This window comes from Calonectris borealis, chromosome W, assembly GCF_964195595.1.
Source record: "Calonectris borealis chromosome W, bCalBor7.hap1.2, whole genome shotgun sequence".
Lineage (NCBI taxonomy): Eukaryota > Metazoa > Chordata > Aves > Procellariiformes > Procellariidae > Calonectris > Calonectris borealis.
In genome coordinates, this window is record NC_134351.1 from 21,699,556 (window position 1) to 21,723,109 (window position 23,554).

The 23,554-nt window shown below is 41.0% G+C and overlaps 1 protein-coding gene across 1 annotated transcript in view; it reads left to right on the top strand.

Moving 5' to 3' along the window:
• LOC142075013 (FYN-binding protein 1-like) overlaps window positions 1-23,554 on the top strand; it is a 121,270-nt gene that overhangs the window by 80,761 nt on the left and 16,955 nt on the right. The window contains 1 exon segment of the mRNA XM_075136004.1: window positions 23,040-23,220. Coding sequence (XP_074992105.1) covers window positions 23,040-23,220 — 181 coding nt within the window.

A 23,554-nucleotide genomic window follows, 5' to 3' on the forward strand; every position in this document is an offset into this window, starting at 1 on the left:
ATACGAACTGGAGTCAAAGGCAGCCAAGTGGTACGCCACAACTGACATCGCTAATGCGTTCTTCTCAATCCCTTTGGCGGCAGAGTGCAGGCCAGTTTGCTTTCACTTAGAGGGGCGTCCAGTACACCTGGAACCGACTGCCCCAGGGGTGGAAACACAGCCCTACCATTTGCCATGGACTGATCCACACTGCACTGGAACAGGGTGAGGCTCCGGAACACCTGCAATACATTGATGACATCATTGTATGGGGCAACACAGCAGAAGAAGTTTTTGAGAAAGGGGAGAAAATAATTCAAATCTTACTGAAGGCTGGTTTTGCCATAAAACAAAGTAAGGTCAAGGGACCTGCACAGGAGATCCAGTTTTTAGGAATAAAATGGCAAGATGGACGTCATCAGATCCCAATGGATGTGATCAACAAAATAACAGCCATGTCCCCACCAACTAGTAAAAAGGAAACACAAGCTTTCTTAAGCGTTGTGGGCTTTTGGAGAATGCATATTCCAGATTACAGCCTGATTGTAAGCCCTCTCTATCACGTGACCAGGAAGAAGAACGACTTCAAATGGGGCCCTGAGCAACAACAAGCCTTTGAACAAATTAAATGGGAGATAGTTCAGGCAGTAGCCCTTGGGACAGTCCAGGCAGGACAAGATGTAAAGAATGTGCTCTACATCGCAGCCGGGGAGAATGGCCCTACCTGGAGCCTCTGGCAGAAAGCACCAGGGGAGACTCGAGGTCGACCCTTAGGGTTCTGGAGTTGGGGATACAGAGGATCCGAGGCCCACTACACTCCAACTGAGAAGGAGATATTGGCAGCATATGAAGGCGTTTGAGCTGCTTCGGAACTGGTTGGTACTGAAGCACAGCTCCTCCTGGCACCCCGACTGCTGGTGCTGGGCTGGATGTTCAAAGGGAGGGTCCCCTCTACACATCATGCAACCGATGCTACGTGGAGTAAGTGGGTCGCACTGATCACACAACGGGCTCAAATAGGAAACCCCAGTCACCCAGGAATCTTGGAAGTGATCACAAACTGGCCAGAAAGCAAAGAGGTGACGCGTGCTGAAGAGGCCCCACTGTCTAATAAACTACCAGAAAATGAGAAGCAATATGCCCTGTTCACTGATGGGTCCTGTCGCCTTGTGGGAAAGCATCGGAGGTGGAAGGCTGCTGTATGGAGTCCTATACGCTAGGTCTCAGAAACTGCTGAAGGAGAAGGTGAATCGAGCCAGTTTGCAGAGTTGAAAGCCATCCAGCTGGCCTTGGACATTGCTGAACGAGAAAAGTGGCCAGTACTCTATCTCTATACTGACTCATGGATGGTGGCAAATGCCCTGTGGGGGTGGTTGCAGCAGTGGAAGCAGAACAACTGGCAGCGCAGAGGTAAACCCATCTGGGCTGCCGCATTGTGGCAAGATATTGCTGCCCAGGTAGAGAACCTGGTTGTAAAAGTATGTCACGTAGATGCTCACGTACCCAAGAGTCAGGCCCCTGAAGAACATCAAAACAACCAGCAGGTGGACCAGGCTGCTAAGATTGAAGTGGCTCAGGTGGATCTGGACTGGCAACATAAGGGTGAATTATATATAGCTTGGTTGGCCCATGACACCTCAGGCCATCAAGGAAGAGATGCAACATATAGATGGGCTCGTGATCGAGGGGTGGACTTGACCATGGACGCTATTGCACAGGTTATCCATGAATGTGAAACATGCGATGCCATCAAGCAAGCCAAGCGAGTAAAGCCTCTCTGGTATGGAGGACGATGGTTGAAATACAAATATGGGGAGACCTGGCAGATTGATTATATCACACTCCCACAAACCCACCACGGCAAGCGCTATGTGCTCACCATGGTGGAAGCAACCACCAGATGATTAGAAACATATCCCGTGCCCCATGCCACCACCTGGAACACCATCCTGGGCCTTGAAAAGCAAGTCTTATAGCGACATGGCACCCCAGAATGAATTGAGTCGGACAACGGGACTCATTTCCGAAACACCCTCATAAACACCTGGGCCAAAGAGCACGGCATTGAGTGGGTCTATCACATCCCCTATCATGCACCAGCCTCTGGGTAATGCAAAAGGATGGGGAAGTCTGGTGTGTACCTCAAGGGGATTTGATTTTGGGTGAAAATAGCCAATGAACTGAATTGGATGATGTTAATTGTTACATGATATTGTATATCATTATTTCTATGGTTGCTATCAATGGTATAGCAGTAAAAATCAGCCAGATTAATGAAGAATGAACTGCAATGAAACCGAGCAAAGTGCAATGACGATAGAACCAGATGAGCGCAGCAATAATGGAACCAGAACTGGCTTCAGGATGCAACAGTCCAACACCACACACCATCTCTCCTGCACTGAAATACTGTTATGACAGATGGAGCCCAAAGTCGTGGACTAAATGAACTCAGTGGACATTTTAGAGGCATGGCCCATAGACTAAGGGAATGATATCTGTGTGTGTACATATATATATATATATATATATATATAAAAAGACAAGAAAGATGGTGGTGGAATATATTTGAAAATGTTAGATCTAAGCATGATGTAAATGGTATAGAATAAGGGGTGGATACTGTCCTGGTTTCGGCTGGGATAGAGTTAAATTTCTTCCTAGTGCTGTGTTTTGGATTTAGTATGAGAAGAGTGTTGACAACACACTGATGTTTTCAGTTGTTGCTAAGTACCCTGCTAGTCAAGGACATTCAGCTTAAAAAAAAAACCAAAAAAAACAGAAAAAAAACAAACCAAACCAAACCAAAACAAAACAAGCGTTGGGACGGAGCATAGCCAGGACAGCTAGCCCAGCTGGCCAACGAGGTATTCCATACCATGTGACGTCATGCTCAGTATATGAATGGTAGGTGTGATCCAGGAAGTACCGATCGCTACTTGGTTATCAGTCAGTGCGGGTGGTGAGCAATTGCATTGTGCATTACTCATTTTGTATATTCTGTCATTATCATCATGATTATTATTATTATAATCATTTTTTTTTCCTTTTTCTGTTCTTTTAAACTGTCTTTATCTCAACCCACAAGTTTTTCTTACTCTTACCCTTCCGATTCTCTCCCCGTCCCACTGGGGGGGGCAGGGGGAGTGAGCGAGCGGCTGCGTGGTATTTGGCTGCCTGCCAGGTTAAACCACAATACTTCCCAAAATGTAAAGGCAGCATTTTCAGCAAATGACACCAGCAAATATTTTGATTACACAAAAACATTAAGAGCTTTGCTAGCTAGAACTCTGAGGAGTCCTGACGAAGGCTGAAAACACCCCAAACTGTAATTAATATTTTAAAAATATGTTTTTTATTTTATTTTTAAGTAATTAATGGAGGAATGATTTTATTTGTTTATTTATTGTTTATTCAATTATTTAATTATTTATTTTATTTTTCTGGTTCCCATGCAGTTATAGTAGCAAAGTATTTTTTCATCCTCTTTTTGAAATTGAGGGTTAGAAATATTTATCCTATACATTTAAAATGAATACTGTTAACAGGGCTGTAATGATAATACTAGAACTTTTGCTTGAAGGAGGACCTCCAGTTGTCACTAACCAGCACTAGTGCAGCCACAAGCAGCCAGCAACTAAGCACCATACAGCTGCTCACTCACTCCCCCCACAGTGGGATGTGGGAGAGAATCAGAAGAGTAAAAGGGAGAAAACTCATGGGTTGAGATAACGACAGTTTAATAGGTAAAGCAAAAGCTGCGCACACAAGCAAAGCAAAACAAGGAATTCATTCACTACTTCCCATCGGCAGGCAGGTGTTCAGCCATCTCCAGGAAAGCAGGGCTCCATCATGTGTAAGGGTTACTTGGGAAGACAAACGCCATCACGCCGAATGTCCCCCCCCTTCCTTCTTCTTCCCCCAGCTTTTTATTGCTGAGCATGACGTCATCTGGTATGGAATATCCCTTTGGTCAGTTGGGGTCAGCTGTCCCAGGTGGTTGTGGGGTGGTGTGAGAAGTAGAAAAGGCCTTGACTCTGTGTAAGCACTGCTCAGCAATAACGAAAACATCCCTGTATTATCAACACTGTTTCCAGCACAAATCCAAAACATAGCCCCATACTAGCTACTATGGAGAAAATTACCTCTATCCCAGCCCAAACCAGCACATTCTCCACCCCTTATTCCATACCATTTATGTCATGCTCAGGTCCCACACTATCCAATATATTCTCATTACCCACCACCACCCTTTCCATCCTTTGATATAATACACAGATATCATTCCCTTAGTCTATGGACCACCCCTGTGAAATCTCTGTAAAATGTCCACAAATGTCCAGAAAATGTCCATTGAGTTCATTTAGTCCATGGCTTTGGGCTCCATCTGTTATGGTGGTCACTCAGGACAGGAGAGGTGGTGTGTTGTGTGGAGTTATTGGGCACCAAAGCCAGCTCAGGTTGGGTCACTGCTGCGCTTGCACTGCTTCTTGTAAGGCTTGTCCTCCATTGGTTCAGGTGGTTCCTGCTATAGTAATTCCTATAACATGCAACTCAAGTCCCAGGTTACAACATATTAAAGGTATATCCATTACAATCTCCACCCCTGGTCCCTCTGGACCAGACCATAGGGTTTAACATTGCAATGAACTCCTCCCCTTGCCCCTGCTCCGGCTTGGATTTATCCACAGACTGCAGTCCCTTAGGGGAGTACCTGCTCCAAGTGGAGCCTCATCTATGAGCCACAGTCTCTCCAGGGGTATACCTGCTGTGGCATAGACTTATTCACAGCCACAGTCCCTTTGAGGTGCACCTTCTCCAGTGTGGACTTATCCTTGGGCCACAATCCCTTCAGAGGTATACCTGCTGCGGCACGGACATAACTACGGCCACAGATGCTGCGAGGTGTACCTGCTCTGGCATGGGTTTATCCATGGCCACAGATGCTTCGGGGTGTCCTGCTCCCGCGTGGACTCATCCACAGGCCACAGTCCCTTTGACTCGAGTTCACACTGGAGTTCCAGCCTGTCCAGTACAGCAGCACAGAAACAGCAGCGATGTCCTGGCCATCTGCCAGCCCAGGCGCATGGCCATTGCTGTTATCAAAATGTTCCCATGCACAGCACAGTAAGATGATAAGCAGTCCAGCAGTACAGCAAGCAGCAAAAGCAAAAAGCAGCCACTAACGAGCACTAGACTCTAATATACAGTAAGGCAAGCAAGCCCCATGGCAAGCACAGGAGCCTGCCAATTAATAGCTAAACAGCAATAACAGCTATAAATTCGATCTAGCGCATTCCAATGAAATCTGTCGTTATCTTGAACCCTTTGAGCCCCACGTTGGGCGCCAAAAAGGACTGTCATGGTTTAACCCCAGCCGGCAACTAAGCACCATACAGCCGCTCGCTCGCTCCCCCCACAGTGGGATGGGGGAGAGAATCAGAAGGGTAAAAGTGAGAAAACTCGTGGGTTGAGATAAAGACAGTTTAATAGGTAAAGCAAAAGCCACGCACGCAAGCAAAGCAAAACAAGGAATTCATTCACTACGTCCCATTCGCAGGCAGGTGTTCAGCCATCTCCAGGAAAGCAGGGCTCCATCACGCGTAAGGGTTACTTGGGAAGACAAACGCCATCGCTCCGAATGTCCCCTCCTTCCTCCTTCTTCCCCCAGCTTTATATGCTGAGCATGACATCATCTGGTATGGAATATCCCTTTGGTCAGTTGGGGTCAGCTGTCCCAGCTGTGTCCCCTCCCAACTTCTTGTGCACCCCCAGCCTACTCGCTGGTGGGGCGGTGTGAGAAGCAGAAAAGGCCTTGACTCTGTGTAAGCACTGCTCAGCAGTAACTAAAACATCCCTGTGTTATCAACAGTGTTTCCAGCACAAATCCAAAACATAGCCCCATACTAGCTACTATGAACAAAATTAACTCTATCCCAGCCAAAACCAGCGCAATGAGTCGTAGTGGGAACAGGGGCTAAGGATGGAGCTGCCCAGTGTGGTGGCACAGGTTGTTCTCCAAACATGTTGCAAAATACACACCCAACTAAGTAGAACTGAGGGGTCAGCCGTGGTCTTCTCTACTTCACACTCTTTGGGTCAGGGCAAGACTGAAAGATTTAGAAACCACATCAATACTAAAGCTGTTCATACCGGCCCTGAACTTCAGCCTTCCCTTGTAGACTTGTCATGTAGATCTTGATGTTCTGTTTGGCTTTAATTAATGCAGCTCATTTCTTTGTGGCCAGAACTCTATGTAGAATAGTTTTGGTGGAGAGACCAGGTGTTCTAGAGTAAATCCTGAACAAGCTCATTTTCAGCTCAGCAAAGTTATTCATCGCTGCTGGGTTTCTTGGAACGTTAAACTTAAATGACAAAACCTACCTGCTTTGGAAAGGCAGTTCAGCTGAACTGCTTTCTTTGTTTTTAATTGTCATTTCAAGAATCAAAGTCATGTCAGGAAGATGCCACCCCACAGCACAAATTCTTCCTGCTCATTACTTTGTCTCGATAAACAGCAGCTTGCCATAGTTGCTTAATTTGCTGCTGTGATTCAGCTGCTGAGTAAAAAGAAGAACGAGCAAATGGAAATGGTTTTCTCATCCAACAAGGCTTTCTGAAATCTAACCTTTGGAGTTTTTGATCTGTACTAGGGCAAAAGTTAGGATTTGTGTTGTCCTTTGAGAAGAGAAAACCTCCACTCATGGCGGTTGTTATACTTGTGTTAGGGCATGTGCCTGGAGTGCAGAAAACCTTGTATTGCCTGATTTGAACCAGGAGTTTGAACTTGGCTTTCTCAGAAGTATCAATTCACCCCTTTTTTTTGATTGTTATCCTTTCCCATGAAAGCTGTTTTACTGTTTTTTCATAATCAAGTATTCACTGGGCATGAAATAACTTTAAACATTAGAGGCTGAAGTACTCACCTTAGATGCAGCAGTCTTATTCATGTGTGGGAGAAGGATTTAAACTGTCCACCATGCCAGCATGAATACTAAGGGATGCTGTTTTGGTGTTGGCCTTGCTTTGGTTTAGAAATTTTCACCTGGTCCTGAAAAACTTTTCTTGATAAAATTTCTGTAGATACAAGTGTGTTGCTGAGGAAAGTTTGACTATTGATGCATTACTATTTTCCAGTGAAGGCAGGTTTTAAGAAATTCCTGTCTGGGCCTGTGAATACATGGCACTCTGGTAAATTCCTGTGTTATGTCCCACTCCAGTGATTTTCCCTGAGAGTAGATCATATTTACATCAGCGCAGAATCAGTGAGATGCACGTGCTTTCTAGATTTAGAAAATAATACTAATGATACAGTTTAATAATAAACACTCAAATTGCAAACAGGGATTTGTTAGAAAAAAAGAAGAGAAGAAAAGTAATTTTTGCTGACATGTGAGGCCACAACCATACTGTTGCTTTCAGAGGAGAACTGCACCTGGGCTGACTTCAGTGGGATTGTGTGTGTACAGATGGCCACCCACATAAAGTCAGTTGAAGGCTGAGAGTCCCTAGTGCTCTAAATACCTCTGAATACCTCGTGAATGATCAACACTGGGGCTCCAGCTAGGGAGAAGATTCTGAGCTGTACTGGGAGAAACAAAAGGAAACTGTACTAAATCAAGGACAAAAGAATACATGTAAGAAAATTCTCACGATTTATAATTTGGGTTGTGGTCATGTCTGCAGTCCCTGTTGAGGTTCTATTCTGCAATGGATTGTGTATCCACACAGTGACACGGCTATTTGAGTTGGATAAGACAACCAGAGGGAAAGGAGGAATTAAAATTTGAGGTGCATTGTCAAAGTTGTTGCAACACACTGTTGGCAAAGTAATTAACAATCAAGCACCACTCCCGAGGATGGTAAATGTCTTAACTGTCTTTGCAAAGCCCCTTAGAACCAGCCGATTGTTGCTCTTGACGGCAAGATGAAACAGCAGCTTCCAAAGTTATGAAGAACAGGGGATTTTTTTATCACAGGATGTCACTGCTGTTTACAGCAGAATCTGAACTTAAAAGGTCAATGTAGGTTTTCTTTTTTTACCTCAGTGCTAGATTGGATAAAGTTACACAACAGCTCAGTATTAAGATGTAAGAGGATAAAAAGAATTGTAACTTGAGCTAAATCATCTCTTTCTAAGACAGATGAAACTAAAAGTAGGTGATGATATCAAACAACGCAGTTCAGGGTGGGGTGGGGGTAGCTGTGTGTAGTGATGTGATGCCATAAAACCTTGTACAGCTCAAGGAAGTGTCAAAATTATAATTTCAGAATAGCATGATAATTATGTGCAACATAATGCCTGGATTTTGGCATACATAGCTAAAATGTTGAATTCTAAGTGATACCAAAAATGTACTGAAGTGACACTATTTGTGGGGATTTGAAGACCTTCAAGGCTTTTTATCTAGTCTTTTATTAGATTTCATGATGTTGATGTCTATTATTATTGGTCCCCCATACATTTACCTGAAAACTATGGAAGTGAAGTTGAAATTATGATCATGCAGGTCTGTGTGGTGGTGCATTTCCCCCCTTCTCCTGGGCCGCTTGTTGATCTGGGCCGCTTGTTGATCTCAGAAATTCCCGTGAAACCTTGGCCTTGGTGTACTGAGTCTGGCGGTTAAGCACACCTTGACCGTATCAGAAACTCTGCATAGCTGAGGCTGGGAACATACTCCTACTGCCTGGCCCAGGTGTCATCCCCTGATACCTTTATCTGAGTCGTAGCTCAAGTGGAACAATACCGAAACCTTGAGAATTTTAGTAATTACCACCTGGGACTGTGGCCAGGATGGACATTTACAGATGACTAAAGCCAACCATCTTGTGAGCCTATAAACGGTGGTCCTAAGTGAGAACCTTTGAGCAGGATCTCCTGGACCGCAGCGGGCTGCACCCTGTATCTCCCTCTGAGTGGGATGCCCCTCAGAGCTCGCGAACTCTCAAGTTTGTGATATTCGGAGGACCGTCGCCGACTGCCACGGGATCTGGGCTGAAACACTCCTCAGCTGAAACACTCCTCGAGGCTCAACCCTTCGCCCGTTGAGAAATGCCAAAACATTTTACGTGAATATTTCTTCACTGCACTCGAGGGGAATTTTTAACAGGTATACCTTTTGTACATTTATATATATATTTCTGTCTGTGTGTGTGTGAACTAATAGTAAGCATAATCTGTAATTAAGTTATTGTCGTGATTGTAGTAGACGCTACTAACTTACTTTGTAAATGTTAAATTAGTTAATGATTAAATGCTGCTAAAATCTTGTGATCCACCTTAAAACTGTGAATGAACCTTAGACTGCTGCTAGACACATATAATCCCTTAGACATAAACCGTTGACCAAGTCTGAGACTAGGGGTAGATCCAGCTGCACCTAGACTCCTCTCTGAGAAGGAGTTTAGAAAGCAAGGGGGTCTTCTCTGAACCTCGTGACTCAACGGGAGGGTCCCCCTTACCCTTTTCATCCTCAGTCTCTGTACAAATCATTCTAGCTCAATTACACGATTTTCCTTTGTATGCTTCATCCATGTAGTAAGTGATAGAGTGAACCTTGCCATTGAACTCTGTTAAGTCATGCTTTTATAAATCTCTATTAAAATCACTTTCTGCTAATACCTTTGACGGTGATTCTTTAAGTGGCCTCTAAACCACTCATTCGCGACAGTCTGCCAAGAACTTAACTTTGCTGGATCTGCTTGAAAGCAACTACAAAATCTGGACGAGTAGTTGTATGTAGTTTTTAGCGGAAACCAATATAAAAGCTCTTCAGCTTTCCTCTAAGGATATTCCTCTCTCCTTCTCTGAAAGTGAGAGAACCCAAAGGATTCTTCTTTCATCAGCGTTATACTGAAATATTTTACACCTCTGAGAAACAGGAGAATAAATTTTTGAAGTTCCTATGTCCTGGTTTCAGCTGGTTAAAAAAGTTAATTTTCTTCCTAGTAGCTGGTATAGTGCTGTGTTTTGGATTTAGTATGAGAAGAATGTTGATAACACACTGATGTTTGAGTTGTTGCTAAGTAGTGCTTATGCTAGTCAAGGACTTTTCAGCTTCCCATGCTCTGCCATGTGCACAAGAAGCTGGGAGGGGACACAGCCAGGACAGCTAGCCCAACTGGCCAAAGGGATATTCCATACCATATGATGTCATGGTCAGTATATAAACTGGGGGAGTTGGCTGGGGGGGTGGCGACCGCTGCTCGGGGACTGGCTGGGCATCGGTCGGCGGGTGGTGAGCAATTGCATTGTGCATCACTTATTTTGTATATTCTTTTATCATTATTATTATTATTATTTTCCCTTCCTTTTCTGTCCTATTAAACTGTCTTTATCTCAACCCACGAATTTTACTTTTTTTTTTCCGATTCTCTCCCCCATCCCACTGTGTGTGGGGAGGAGTGAGCGAGCAGCTGTGTGGTGTTTAGCTGCCTGCCGGGTTAAACCACAACATCCTAGAACTGAAGAAAGATGCTCAGCTGAAATATAGTCAAAGTTGTGCATTTACCATGAAAATCAGACCACAGCATATGAAATCCCAGACAATGTACATAGTTTGGTACAAATGCAATAACATCACCTATGTGGGTCTGACCCCAAAGGAATTGTCTCACTCATGGGATTGGCATAAGGTCAGTTTCAAAAAAGAGGTTTGAACTCTTTTGTAATTTCAATATTATTTCATTGGCCATCTTTCAATAGCTCAACCTGTCAGTTCCAAAAGACCAGTTCAATTAATTTTCCCTCAATCTTTTTGCTCACATCTTCATTCTCTGGCTATAATTAAATGCACCATAATTATAGAATATGCATTTAAGACTAAATTTTTCAATAAACAAAGAGTGGACACATGCTTTCATTCTGCTTCAGTCAGAGAGAAAAATTTTCATATTTTTTAAGAGCCTCCACAGCAAAGTATTAATACTGTGGAGGAAATCCTGCCACACTGAAGTTTTTGAAGCATTGCCTTTAATTGATCAAGGATTCACCATATAATTCTGCTAAAATATGTGGACAAGACTACAGATTAAACTGATAGTATGGCTTACAGCACTGAAAAAGATAAATCACTGCAATTTAAAAATGAATACAACCATCCTGATAGAAATATGAATGAGACAAGTTATTTATCTGCCTAAGGAAACAGATAAATCTAATCCAAGTTATAGATAAAATAAGTCTTGAGGGAAACCAACATTTAGCATTTCCCTGCAGAAGATTGTTCTGGGTACAACTTGCTGTTGTTGTGTATTAGGAAGCAAAAGTACACAAAAAAACATTGCAAATCAGTATTTAAACTCATTGCCCTTGATTATTTCCTTAGCTACAATAGTCTGCAATATCTTTCAAATAACTTAATGTATATTTTTAGTTAAAAAGGAATGAAATGTATCCATCCACCAGAGGACAGTTCTCAGTTGTGAATAGTCATAGCTTCTGCAATTGGCACATTCATAGATCTTCCCCTAAATATCTCCATTTTTGTTTGCTAGACCTTATGTGGCACACTTGTTCCCTTCCAGATGATCTGATTGTAGTAAAATTAAAAGATATGGATTGTTTATATCACAGTATAGAGGCACAGAAATATATTTTTCTCACGTATATACTTGTTATAGTCTATGTATGAATTATAGTCATCCCTGCAGTTGACTATGCTAAATCCCATTGAGTCAGCTATAATTATTCCTGAGCTGAGACTTCAGAATCTAAGATACAGAATTTAAGATTCTGAAGATAAACCATGCAAATGCACCTATTAATTCTGTTGAGTAAACCTAAACGATCACTTACTAGCAATTCCAAATACATGTTGGCGTGTAATTTGAATTGTTTTGAGGCCGCTTCTGGTTTGAATCAAAGTATATGCCTAATATATTCTCTGAATAGGTCTGGACTTCTGCAAAGGACTGAATGAAATGCATGACATGTTATGCTGTATTAGAATCCAGTGTACACCCTCCAGCAGGGTCAGTGCTGGATGGGCTTAACACAATGTCTTTGGGATTATACCACATAAAAAAGGAGTCTTTGTGAAGGAGTGTTGAGAACACTACTTAGAAAGGAGAATTTATAAGGAGAAAAAAAAAAAAAGACAGCTACGACTTTCTCATGGAAGGTGACAGAAAGGAAATTGCTAGAGAGAAAAACAGTAAAACTGATGGAACTGAGTAATTCCCTCTGCTTAATTATGTTTTCTTGTTTTAGTTTTTGAAATCTTGTTATTTTCTACACTTATTTTGATTCAAATGAAGAAACGCTTTTGATGAACCTTCATCATTTGGTTGCATTACATGGGTCACAGTACACAAGTAGTTCTGTTGTACCAAAGCCGCAAGTATTTTGAAACCTGTCCATATCCCAGAAAATAATGTGAATACAAATTATATTAATAATTTTAACTTAGAGTTCAATAAGAATGATATGAACAGGCTGAAATTTTCCCATTCTTTAAGTTGGTACATATTCTGCTGAAAATCTACTTTGCAACTAATTGTAGCAATGAAATGTATCGCATTACTTTATAGGCAGCTTTATGGTAAAGCTGGGGGAAAAAACTTTTTTCCCAGATATGCAAAACTATTGTGGTCATGAAGTTCTGGACATATTGCTGGTACAATTATTGGAGACCTTGAACCCTAAAGGTCTTGTGTTTAGCTAGCTTCAAAAAAATGCTTTGTACTCTGTTTACTCATAATTACAAGAATGTTTGGCATATACTTGTGTATTTGAAGCTTGATACGTACTGAAGTTTCTCTTTAAGCTGGGAGGTCTTAATTTCTCTGTATTGTTTAAATAATATTTCCTTAGTAGCTCACAGATGTAAAACCTATGCAGCATGCATGATGTTTGAATTTGAGACAATATATACAAAATTGGAGCAATTATTTCCATCTTTTTATTTCCTAGACCTATTTTGGTTCACAGGAAGAAACACTTTTAATGAATCTTCATAATTTGGTTGCATTACATGGGTCACAATGAATAAGTTAATAAGTTGACTAATTAAGTTAGTCATCTGAATAGTTCATTACAGGAAACAGCTAGTCATTCCTGAAAGTTTTGATCTTAATTATTAAATACTAAAGTAAATATTCAATACAGATAGAGACAAAAAAAATATTAAGCATTTCATAGTAAAGATTTTAGGAAGCTTTTCAAACAGTATACTAACAATTAATTTTATCCTAAAAGGTTCATTTTATTAATGAACATTTCTGATCTCATTATTTCCACCCAAAACTGTACCCTCCTAAAATGTGTGCATTTGGAACAATGATGTTCCTTGTTTGCAAATCCTGAAGAGAAAATGTGCAAACCCCCGCTATTTGAATGCAAGGCTTTGTTGCGTGGGAATTTGTTACGCAACTGATGTTTTATATATCAGTGTTTATAATCCTATGATTAATTTTTTAACTAGAATTGCATGCTATGTATGATAGCATCAATTTGTTCATCAATTTGTTGATTTGGGAAATAAATAGTCACATTTTAAGCAAATTTCTTTCAGTATATTTTCTTTTGCTTGCCTTTGCATCCATGTATGCATTTTCTTTTGCCTTCTCTTTCAAATATAAATGATTTACCAAAGATTTATTTTAAACTATTGTGTCGTGGTTTAACCTGGCAGGCAGCCAAACCCCACACAGCCGCTTGCTCACTTCCCCCACCCACAGTGGGACGGGGAGAGAATCGGAAGGGTAAGAGTGAGAAAAACTCGTGGGTTGAGATAAAGACAGTTTAATAGAACAGAAAAGGGAAAATAATAATAATAATAATAATAATAATAATAATAATAATAATAATAATAGAATATACAAAATTAGTGATGCACACTGCAATTGCTCACCACCCACGCTGACCGATAACCAAGTAGTGATCGCTACTTCCTGGAACACGCCTACCATTCATATACTGAGCATGACGTCACATGGTATGGAATACCCCATTGGCCAGCTGGGCTGGCTGTCCTGATTATGTTCCCTCCCATCTTGTGTACCTAGCTCAGTCAAGTAGGCATGGGAGCTGTCCTTGGACTAGGAGGGCACTTAGCAACAACTGAAAACATCAGTGTGTTATCAACATTCTCCTCATACTAAATCCAAAACACAGCACTAGGAAGAAATTTAACCCTATCCCAGCCGAAACCAGGACATATTGCTACCTTACATGTCCTCCATCTCTGAATACTTCCAATTGCTGTTCTTTTTTCTTGCATATGAAATGATACCATGCAATATAAAATTAACTGGCTCAGGTTTATAAATATTTCTTACTAAAAACAGAAGTAATCGTTAAGGCTTTTCATCAGATAATGAAAAGTTTCACCTATAGTCCAAAGGGGAATTAATTTTGTGTTCCCCTTTAGATAAGGATAGGCATCTGCATATGATTACACATCTGTAGTTTGAAATCACTTCCCTCATGCTACTCAGCGCTGCCCAGATTAAGTGTTCTGAATATCTAACCTCATATTTAGTCACCAGAAGGCTCAGTCCTGCAAGCTTTTACATACTACAGTACTTTGGATGAAGCCTGTGGGTTTTCTTTTGGGAGTAAGATTACATGCACGCTTAATATTTTTCAGCTGTCAGCCTTAAATGTAGATTTAGATGCTCCCTTTCAGGTGTTGTTTATCCTTCATCTGTTTTTCTCTACATTCTCACACAGAATGGGAAAAACTCTCTACCAGATATGTGGTCTGGGACTTAATATGTCATCTCCATGTCATTTTGAGAATATAAGGCATTGAATAGGTGTCAAGTGTTATATGAAATACCACTGAGGTAGTCTGTACATCTTCTCTTGAAACAAGATTTCACAGTTGAGATCAATGAGAAGTTCTGCTTAAAAAAGGGCAAATTCTCCATCTGCTCTGATCATGTTGTTCATGATGTATGAGCAAATATCAGCAAAGTAGTCTTAAAATGGATGGAGACCTGTGCTAAGTCTCTATTTTCCCCTCCTCCAAAATTCCCCCCTTTTTTTTGGAGGTGATTTCCTTTGTACAAAGCTGAAAAAGCAGCTTTACCATCTAACTGGAAGTAGAGTCAGGAGAGATGAGGAGAATAAAAGAAAAAAAAATGAAGAAAAGATTGTACCCGGGCATTCCTTAAAGTGGGGTCTGGATTCAAGGAGGGCAATAATTTAAAAACATTCTGTGTTTTTTGTTTTCAAGGTGTGAGCAGTGTCTCCAATAATCTTTGTGTCTCTGCTGTTATGATATGTCTGACAACAGCATAATCAAATGCCCTGAGCTTCAGTAACGTTGCAAGTGTACCTGCTTACTTTGAGCAGCTCCAAAGCAGCATAATTGTGAAACCTGAAACCATGGCTTGTATCTAAATGAATATGCAGGTTAGGGAAGCAGAGCAGAGAACAGCTCCCTGCAAATTATGAATAAAGTAGGAAGTGGGTGATCAGCTGCTGCAAACCCAGAAAGCTTCCCAGATCTTGCATGTAGAAATGGTGACTTGTTTTGCAGTAAAACTGAAAATCGATGTTGCATTTACAGAGTAGCTCAAAAGCATTTTGTTTTATAAAAGGAATGCTTCTTTCAAAATGCAAAACTTTTGACCAACAGTGTAACTGCTTGAAAAATCCTGAAGTCCTTTTTTATAAAAACTAAAGAAATTCATTAAGAAATGTAAAATTCCAGGCATTTTTTCCTGTAGAATGTTTGGAGTCTCCTTGCAGTAGCTGATCATTGTCAGTTTTTCTTTACATTAAAGGGAATAAGGTCTTGCCAAAGGCCATATTCTAGGCCAAAGAAAGAGGGAGATGGTCTGCTTTTTTAGGATATGAAGTGAAGAAACAGTTTTTCCCCTGTACGTCCAAGAGACTGCCTTGTTATGGAAGGGATTTTCTTACATCTGTCTATTACTATGTATTTATGGTAAAGTAGGTGCGATCAGAGTGAACTTGAAATGGAAGGTAGTGTGGTATGCATTGCTGTTGAGTTCCAGTTTTGTTTAGTATGCAATCTTGGACTAGAAATTTCTGGGTCAAGGCAATGGACACCTTAGATGCTAAAGCCTGATACATTAAGCATAATTAAGAGTTAAGTCTTTGCAGTTAAGTCTGGACTGTGTAGAGAATGGAGGCCAGGCTAATGCATTTGAAAGAGACTGTGTTGCTGAGAAGATACAATACAGCTGTTCTGAGCTAACTGGAATTTTTTAAGCTCTAGTGACTTTGAGAGCAGGTATACATTATTGCTGCAGTCCAGCCAAGGTGTGAGAAAAATATGAATAGCTGAAGCCAGGCCACCCTCTGCCAGGATGGGATAGTTTCCTACTTCAAGGGAGATTATCAAAATTATTTGTCATTGTTGCCAATTAAAAGCTTTGTGCCAAGTAATCACATTCTATTGCAATACAGGTTGAATTGATCAGCAGAGTTTGTATCTTCAACCAATGGATGTTGAACTGCAGGTGTGACTGCTTAAAAATGTTTTTTTCTTTGACTGCTTCTGTTCTGCTCAGGTTGATAATTAGACACTGTTCTTCATCTATGTGCCAATCTCTCATCCAAGCAGTGAGACACCATGGTATTTAGGGAGGGGATAAATAGAGATGTGTCATTTCAGCTTTGTCAGTACTGGAGCCCATATCACCCTTGCACATGAGTCCAATTTATCTTACAATTTTGAAAAGGACTGGGGAGAACTTGTCCTGGCCAAAGTACTGGTTCCCATCAGATTCCTATCCCACCTCAGTGCTGCTTGTTGCATGTATTCCTCCAGTAAGGACTGCTGGGATTTCCCGTCAGAGTCTGTCACCCATTTCTGGCATTAGCATCTCAGGACAGCCACTGAAGATTTTAGCAAGGTGAGAATGGATATCTTTTTCTCATCCTGCCCTGAAACTTGCTTGTGACCACATAGAGTACATGGGTTCCAAATAGCTGGACTTATTTTGGGTTTTTTACTAGTTTCTCTTTGAGTTCACAGAGGAGAGGCATGGACATTATTGAAAACTGTTATACTCAGGTTGATTTCTTCTGAGGTTGTTGAACACAAAATATCTGGGCATGAAGGGAAGATGGGTTCTTTCTCTAGATGTTATGTTAGCCACCAAAGAGGTATCAGTATTTCTCTTTCACAAGCCAGGAATGGCAAGGGTCAAAGTCAGAAGTTTTACATCAAGACAACTTCAGTGTCCTGAACTTCCTGATAAACAAACATTCTCCAAAAATGCAGGTGACCTTTTGGTCGCTGCATGTATGGAAGTTGTTTGAGAAGGTTCCCCAAGAACACAAGAGAAGTGTTTGCAGTGTTTTGTGCACAGTTCTGCTGTAAGTGCTAAAGCTCTGAGGATGATTAAAGAAGTTTAATACTACAAGCAGCAGCGTAATGTGATATTTGGTACTTTCTATGGAAAGTTTCTATGGCAAGTTTCTCTTAGCCGCTATACAGCTGCACAGGTTTCTTCCATTTCTTTGCTAAGAGCTTCAGTTTCTGCATCTGTTTCTTCAGTGCAGCACAGCATGTGAAAAAGCTGAGTCCCAAGAAAAGAGAAGAGGTTATTTGGAAACTGAGGTGTTAGTGGTCAAAGCTACCACACAGTGATGGTCCTTAACACTGTTTCCTGTGATGAGAGTGCTTTGGGTGCATGTGAAGCCAGGATGTAGTTTCAATTTGATTTCTTCTTTCTGAGTATCCGGAGCTGACTTCAGTTCCACTACCAGCACAGAGCCTTTCCATGTCCTCAGAGTACCAAGTGTCTCAGAGACACAAAAAGATTAAAATAGGAAACAAAACACTACTGAAACATTATGATAGCTTTGGCTCTGCGAGCCTGATTATAACAGCTTTTTAATACTAAGTGTCACCTTCCTATCTAACTCATCCCATTATTTTCAGTATTAGAATTACAGCATTTTACACCCACAGCAGTCTCAGTCAGTGTAAGGCAGGGAAGAGTCAGTTCTATAGTTAGAAAATAAAAAGGCAATGTTTCCATTAATATGATGATCATTTAGTTATTGTTAGATTCCAGCAATGTACATAGATTAAAAGGGATAGGTTGTTCAGCCCTTATACTTAAAAATAAGCACTTAATCTAAAATGCATCTGGTGTCCTTTCCTGGCTCAGTTTCCTATTGCCTGGATTTGGCTCTCAAGAGACATCAGATGAAAGAAGTATTATGCACAGGAACTTGGGCAGAATTTTTACCTTAGTCCTACAAACTAATCACAATGAAGTAATGCTGTATGATGGCATAATGCATGTATGCAATTATGCGTGCAATTTTTGTGCATATACACAACCTGTATTAGGGCAACATAAATATAACCATGGAAAAACTGATATAGGATTCACTGTTAAAACACAAAAATTGGAGAGTATAATTAATACCAATTAACAGTGTGTCTGGCTTCATTCTTTGGTTAGAATCTGCTTGAAAGAATTCAGCTGCAGATACATGCTTAGATTGTCAGTGCTATTCATCTTTATCAGGGATTTTGGAACAATAAGAGATTATAGCTGATAAAGTCTGTGGATGAATAAAGACTGTGAAGAGTTAAATGCGAACACGCAGTCCTCAGAGACTCAGATACAAGGAGAGCACAATCATTTGTAATCTTGGCTCATTTAAACAAAGTTTGTCTTTACTCAAATGCAAATATACGTGTAGAGTGAAGAAATGTAAACCATACCTGTGAAACGAGGTAGTGTAATGCCCTGGGAAAAAATCTAGACATCAGAGAGGATAAACAACTCTACAATTGAGTAAGGACAATGATGTGACAGAAAAGTCTAATGCATAGTGGTTTTCACTCTGTAACCCTAAATTCTTGGAGTTTTACCCATAAGGAATCTTCATATAGTTACAAAGTTTTGGAAAAAAAGCTTTTTGCTAATGGGCCTTAGTTTGATATTCAGGTGTCTGCACTTCCAAAACAGCAGGAGGAATAACAATTAGAGAATATACTGAATCCCCCTGGATGCAATCAGTAGAGATATGGCCAGATGAAGAATGACTTGTAATTTTCATCACTGCATGTGGCAGACAACTGCATGCTGTGTAGAATTCCAGTGCCAGATTTTATACAATGCTGGAAAAGTTGGAGAGGTTACAGAAATAGCTACAAATTAATTGAGATGGAAAAAAACAATGCCTTGAGATGAGACTAAAAAAGTTGAGTCTTTAAACTTATCAAAAAGAAATCTGAGGTATTGGCTAAGTTCAGTGGTATCAATACCTTATGGGTAGAAAACAGTGGATATAGAAAGGCTTTTGATCCAGTAAGCAAAGGTAGAAATAAAAGTAATAGAAGCTGAAGCCTGATGAACTTAGAAAAAAAAAAAAAAAGAATTTAACAGTGAGCGAACTTAACCAAGCAAACTCTGTAGTGGTACATTCTTTCTCTCTTCTTGTCTTCAAACAAGTAGGACATCTTTCTGGAAGACAAGTTTTAGCCAAAAGGATGTTTTAGTTGATCTCTAGCTGTTGGGCTCAATATAGGGGCAAGTATTTTAAATGTGATGTCTTGTAAAATATAGGACAACAGAGGATGACATCATCAAATTGGAAGGGATGTAAAGTTGTCTGGTCCATCCCTATGTGCAGGGTAAGAACAACTGTGCTAGAGCTTATTCTTGCCATAAGTTTATCCAACTTATTCAAAATGGACCTCAAGCCATGGAAATTCCACTCTCACTATTAGAAAGTGTCTCCTAACAAATGTTGCTGGCCTTCAAGCACATTACTTCTTGCCTTCTCCACCACAGAAATGAAAAAAAAAAAAATTATCCCTTTCTTCTCTGACAGAGACTTAGGTATTTATTTTGTTCTCCCTCAGCCTTATCATCTTTGCCTGAACAACCACAATTTGTTCAATATCTCCAGGAATTCATGTTTTCTAAACCTCTAATCATTCTCACTGTTCTCCTTTGGGCTCTCTCCAGCTGGCACACATTATCCCTGATATAGCCTCTTCAGTACTAAACAAAAGGTTATTTATTTCACTTGACTTTTGGGCTATACTTTTGAATAAAATGATGCTTTTGGCTTTAAAATATGTGATACCATACAACTTTAATCTTAGCATATGTTAAATTGTAAGGGTCTGATTTTGCAAGATGAATGTTCCTTAGCAGAAATACCAATGAATTCACCTGTGTAATTAGCAGTGTTGGGACTTTTAGTACTTTGCTGTTTAAGTAATGGAGGAACTTAACAAGTTTCAAATGTACTGTTGTTGACATGTATGTTGACAAGTTGCTCCAAGGAGCCATGAAGCCCAATTTATCCATAAATTTTTGAGTTCTTTGTTAGTAAGCAGAAAAATGTCAAGGCTTGGTAATTTTGGTTTGATTTCTGTGTGACACGTGAGAGGTCCTTCTAATAGTTATCGATTCCCCTTTTCCTGTCTATCCCAAGGACAGAATTTCAGACTCCCAAAGCTCTTTCAGTAGTTTTTCTATCTTTCAGTCTGGATATTAAGCATTACTAAATATTTGTCATTGTCCTGTGTTTAAGCCACTTTTTTCCAATGTGGTGAAGTTTATTTTTTCTTGACAAGATTTTAATCTCCACTATTGTCGTGGTTTAACCCCAGCCGGCCACCGAGCACCACGCAGCCGCTCGCTCACTCCCCCCACAGTGGGATGGGGGAGAGAATCAGAAGGGTAAAAGCAAGAAAACTCGTGGGTTGAGATAAAGACAGTTTAATAGGGAAAGCAAAAGCCACGCATGCAAGCAAAGCAAAACAAGGAATTCATTCACTACTTCCCATCGGCAGGCAGGTGTTCAGCCATCCCCAGGAAAGCAGGGCTCCATCATGTGTAACAGTTACTTGGGAAGACAAACACCATCACTCCAAACGTCCCCCCTCCTTCTTCTTTGCCCAGCCTTATATGCTGAGCATGACGTCACATGGTATGGAATAGCCCATTGGCCAGCTGGGCCAGCCGTCCCGGCCACGCTCCCTCCCAGCCCCCTGCGCACCTGGCAGGGCACAGGAAAATGAAAAGTCCTTGACTAGAGTAAACATTACTTAGCAACAACTAAAACATCAGTGTGCCACCAACACTATTCCCATACTACATCCAAAACACAGCACTATACCAGTTAATAGGAAGAAAATCAACTCCATCCCAGCCGAAACCAGGACAACTATACAGGTGTGAACTTGAAGAAAATCTCCAGAAGACAAGGGGGTTCTTTTTGATTGTTATTGGTTTAACTGAACTGTGAATTTGTTTTTTCTTTCTGCTCTCTTCTTCCTTAGATTTTGTTGGACTTCCCTCCATGCAGTGGGGGACAATTCTTTCTGGGTAGCTTTTAATCCACTCATGATACTTGAAACAAAATTCTAGGTTTAACATCATGGCATCCAAGCAGTCATTTCATTTGGTTGTGTTGAATAACTTCTTTGAATGTGAACTCTCAAAGCAATGGTTACTATTGTTTGGTTGCGGCTTGTACACGGAGCATGAATTCAGTGCAGCACACACACAGTCACGAATGAGTGGTTTAGAGGCCGCTTAAAGAATCACCGTCAAAGGTATTAGCAGAAAGTGATTTTAATAGAGACCTATAAAGGTGCGACTTAACAGAGTTTGATGGCAAAGTCCACTCTATTACTTACTATATGGATGAAACATATAAAGAAAAATCATGTTATGTCTAAGGGTTTATATCTTAGGGATTATATGTGTTTAGCAGCAGTCTAGGGTTCATTCACAGTTTTAGCAGCACTTAATCATTAACTAATCATTAACAAACTTTAGCAGCACTTAATCATTAATTTAATATTTACAAAGTAAGTGTTAGTAGATTCTACTACAATCACGACTTAATTACAGATTATGCTTACTATTAGTCCACACACACAGACAGAAATATATATATAAAAATGTACAAAAGGTACCTGTTAAAAATTCCCCTCGAGTTTGGTGAAGAAATATTCACGTAAAATGTCTCGGCATTTCTCAACGGGCGAGGGTTGAGCCTCGAGGAGTGAAGAGTTTCAGCCCAGGTCCCGTCGGACGACGGGCCTCCGAATATTGCCGGCTCAAGACGTTGCAAGCTCCGAGAGGCGTCCCACTCAGAGGGAGATACAGGGTGCAGCCCGCTGCGGTCCAGGAGAGCTCAAAGGGCCTCACTTAGGACCACCGTTTATAGGTTCACAGGATGGTTGGCTTTAGTCATCTGTAAATTTCCATCCTGGCCACAGTCCCAGGTGGTAATTACTAAAAAAATCCTCAAGGTTTCAGTGTTGTTCTACTGGACACCTGGGCCAGGCAGTAGGAGTACGTTCTCAGCCTCAGCTATGCAGAGTTTCTGATTGGTCAAGGTGCGCTCAACCGCCAGACTCAGTACACCAAGGCCAAGGTTTCATGGGAATTTCTGAGATCAACAAGTGGCCTGGGGGGGGGAAATGCACCACCACACACACCAGCCTACTCATGTAATTATGGTTTCTGCGCCTGGTGCACTGCATCATTTTGTTTTTAAGACTGCACCTGTTTGTTGAGGGTGTAGCTTCTGTGTAGCTTCTCAAACTGCCACTTTTCTAGTATGGGCTTGCTAGAAAATTAAGTCCAGCCTTTTACAACTTACGTTACAAATGTATTTGAAGATGTAGAGAGATCTGTACAGCTCTTAATCAATGCCAAAATATCTTTTAATCTCTCATCCCTTCCCTTTAAACTCTGTCTCTGAGCAAGGAAAACTCCAGCAAGACTGCATCAGTGCTCATGTGACACTTTGCAGCTGGTCTTTGCAAGCAAATTGTAGAATTAAATGACAATTTAGTTTTAAAGCACAAGAGTTTATATACTGGACGAACTGATGCTTTTGTGTCTTGTTCATGTCTTGGCAAAGACATTTTCAAGGTCTTCTATAGGCAGTAAGGTCTTCTAGGCAGAACCTCTCTACTCTGGTAAGATAAGGCACCAAATATATCTAAGAAACAGGTTCAACAAAATATATTTGCTCTGGGGAGTGTGCAGTACTGATATTTTATCCTAATACTTCATGTAAACAGTGAGGTTCCTTCTTCAGCTGTTTGCTTGATATATTTAGTCTGTTCTGCTTTTTTCAGGCCCTAAAAATGAAGGTTTAAAACATATAGCACCTTCCTCAGAATCACTCTCCCCACCTGTACCTCCACCACACTCTGCTATGCAGTTGCCACCTCCTTCACCAGCCTCTCACCCATCCCTGCAGGCCCCAGCAGCTCCCAGCCTGCCTCCCAGAAACATCAAGCCCAGCTCTGAAACAATGTAAGTGAACATAAAACCCATGGTCTTTATTTTCTCACCTTTTTCTGCCTATTACTTTGCTCATGCAGTAGCAGGTGAAGACTGTCTCCCAGGTTTCTGGGGGAGTGAGGTTCCACAACACTTTCCTTGTCCTACCCTGTCCATGGCCTGTTTGAAATTAGTTTTTATTAGCTTGAAACCTCCATCTGTTCAGTTGATTCCCTAAATTGTCTTATCTATAAGAACACTTTTTTCTGCCCTGTTGGTAAGGGAGGGGGGAAACAGACAGACACCCTGCTGGGTTTTATACTCCAGAGGGGTTCAAATGCTTCATACTCTGGTAGAAAATCAGTTG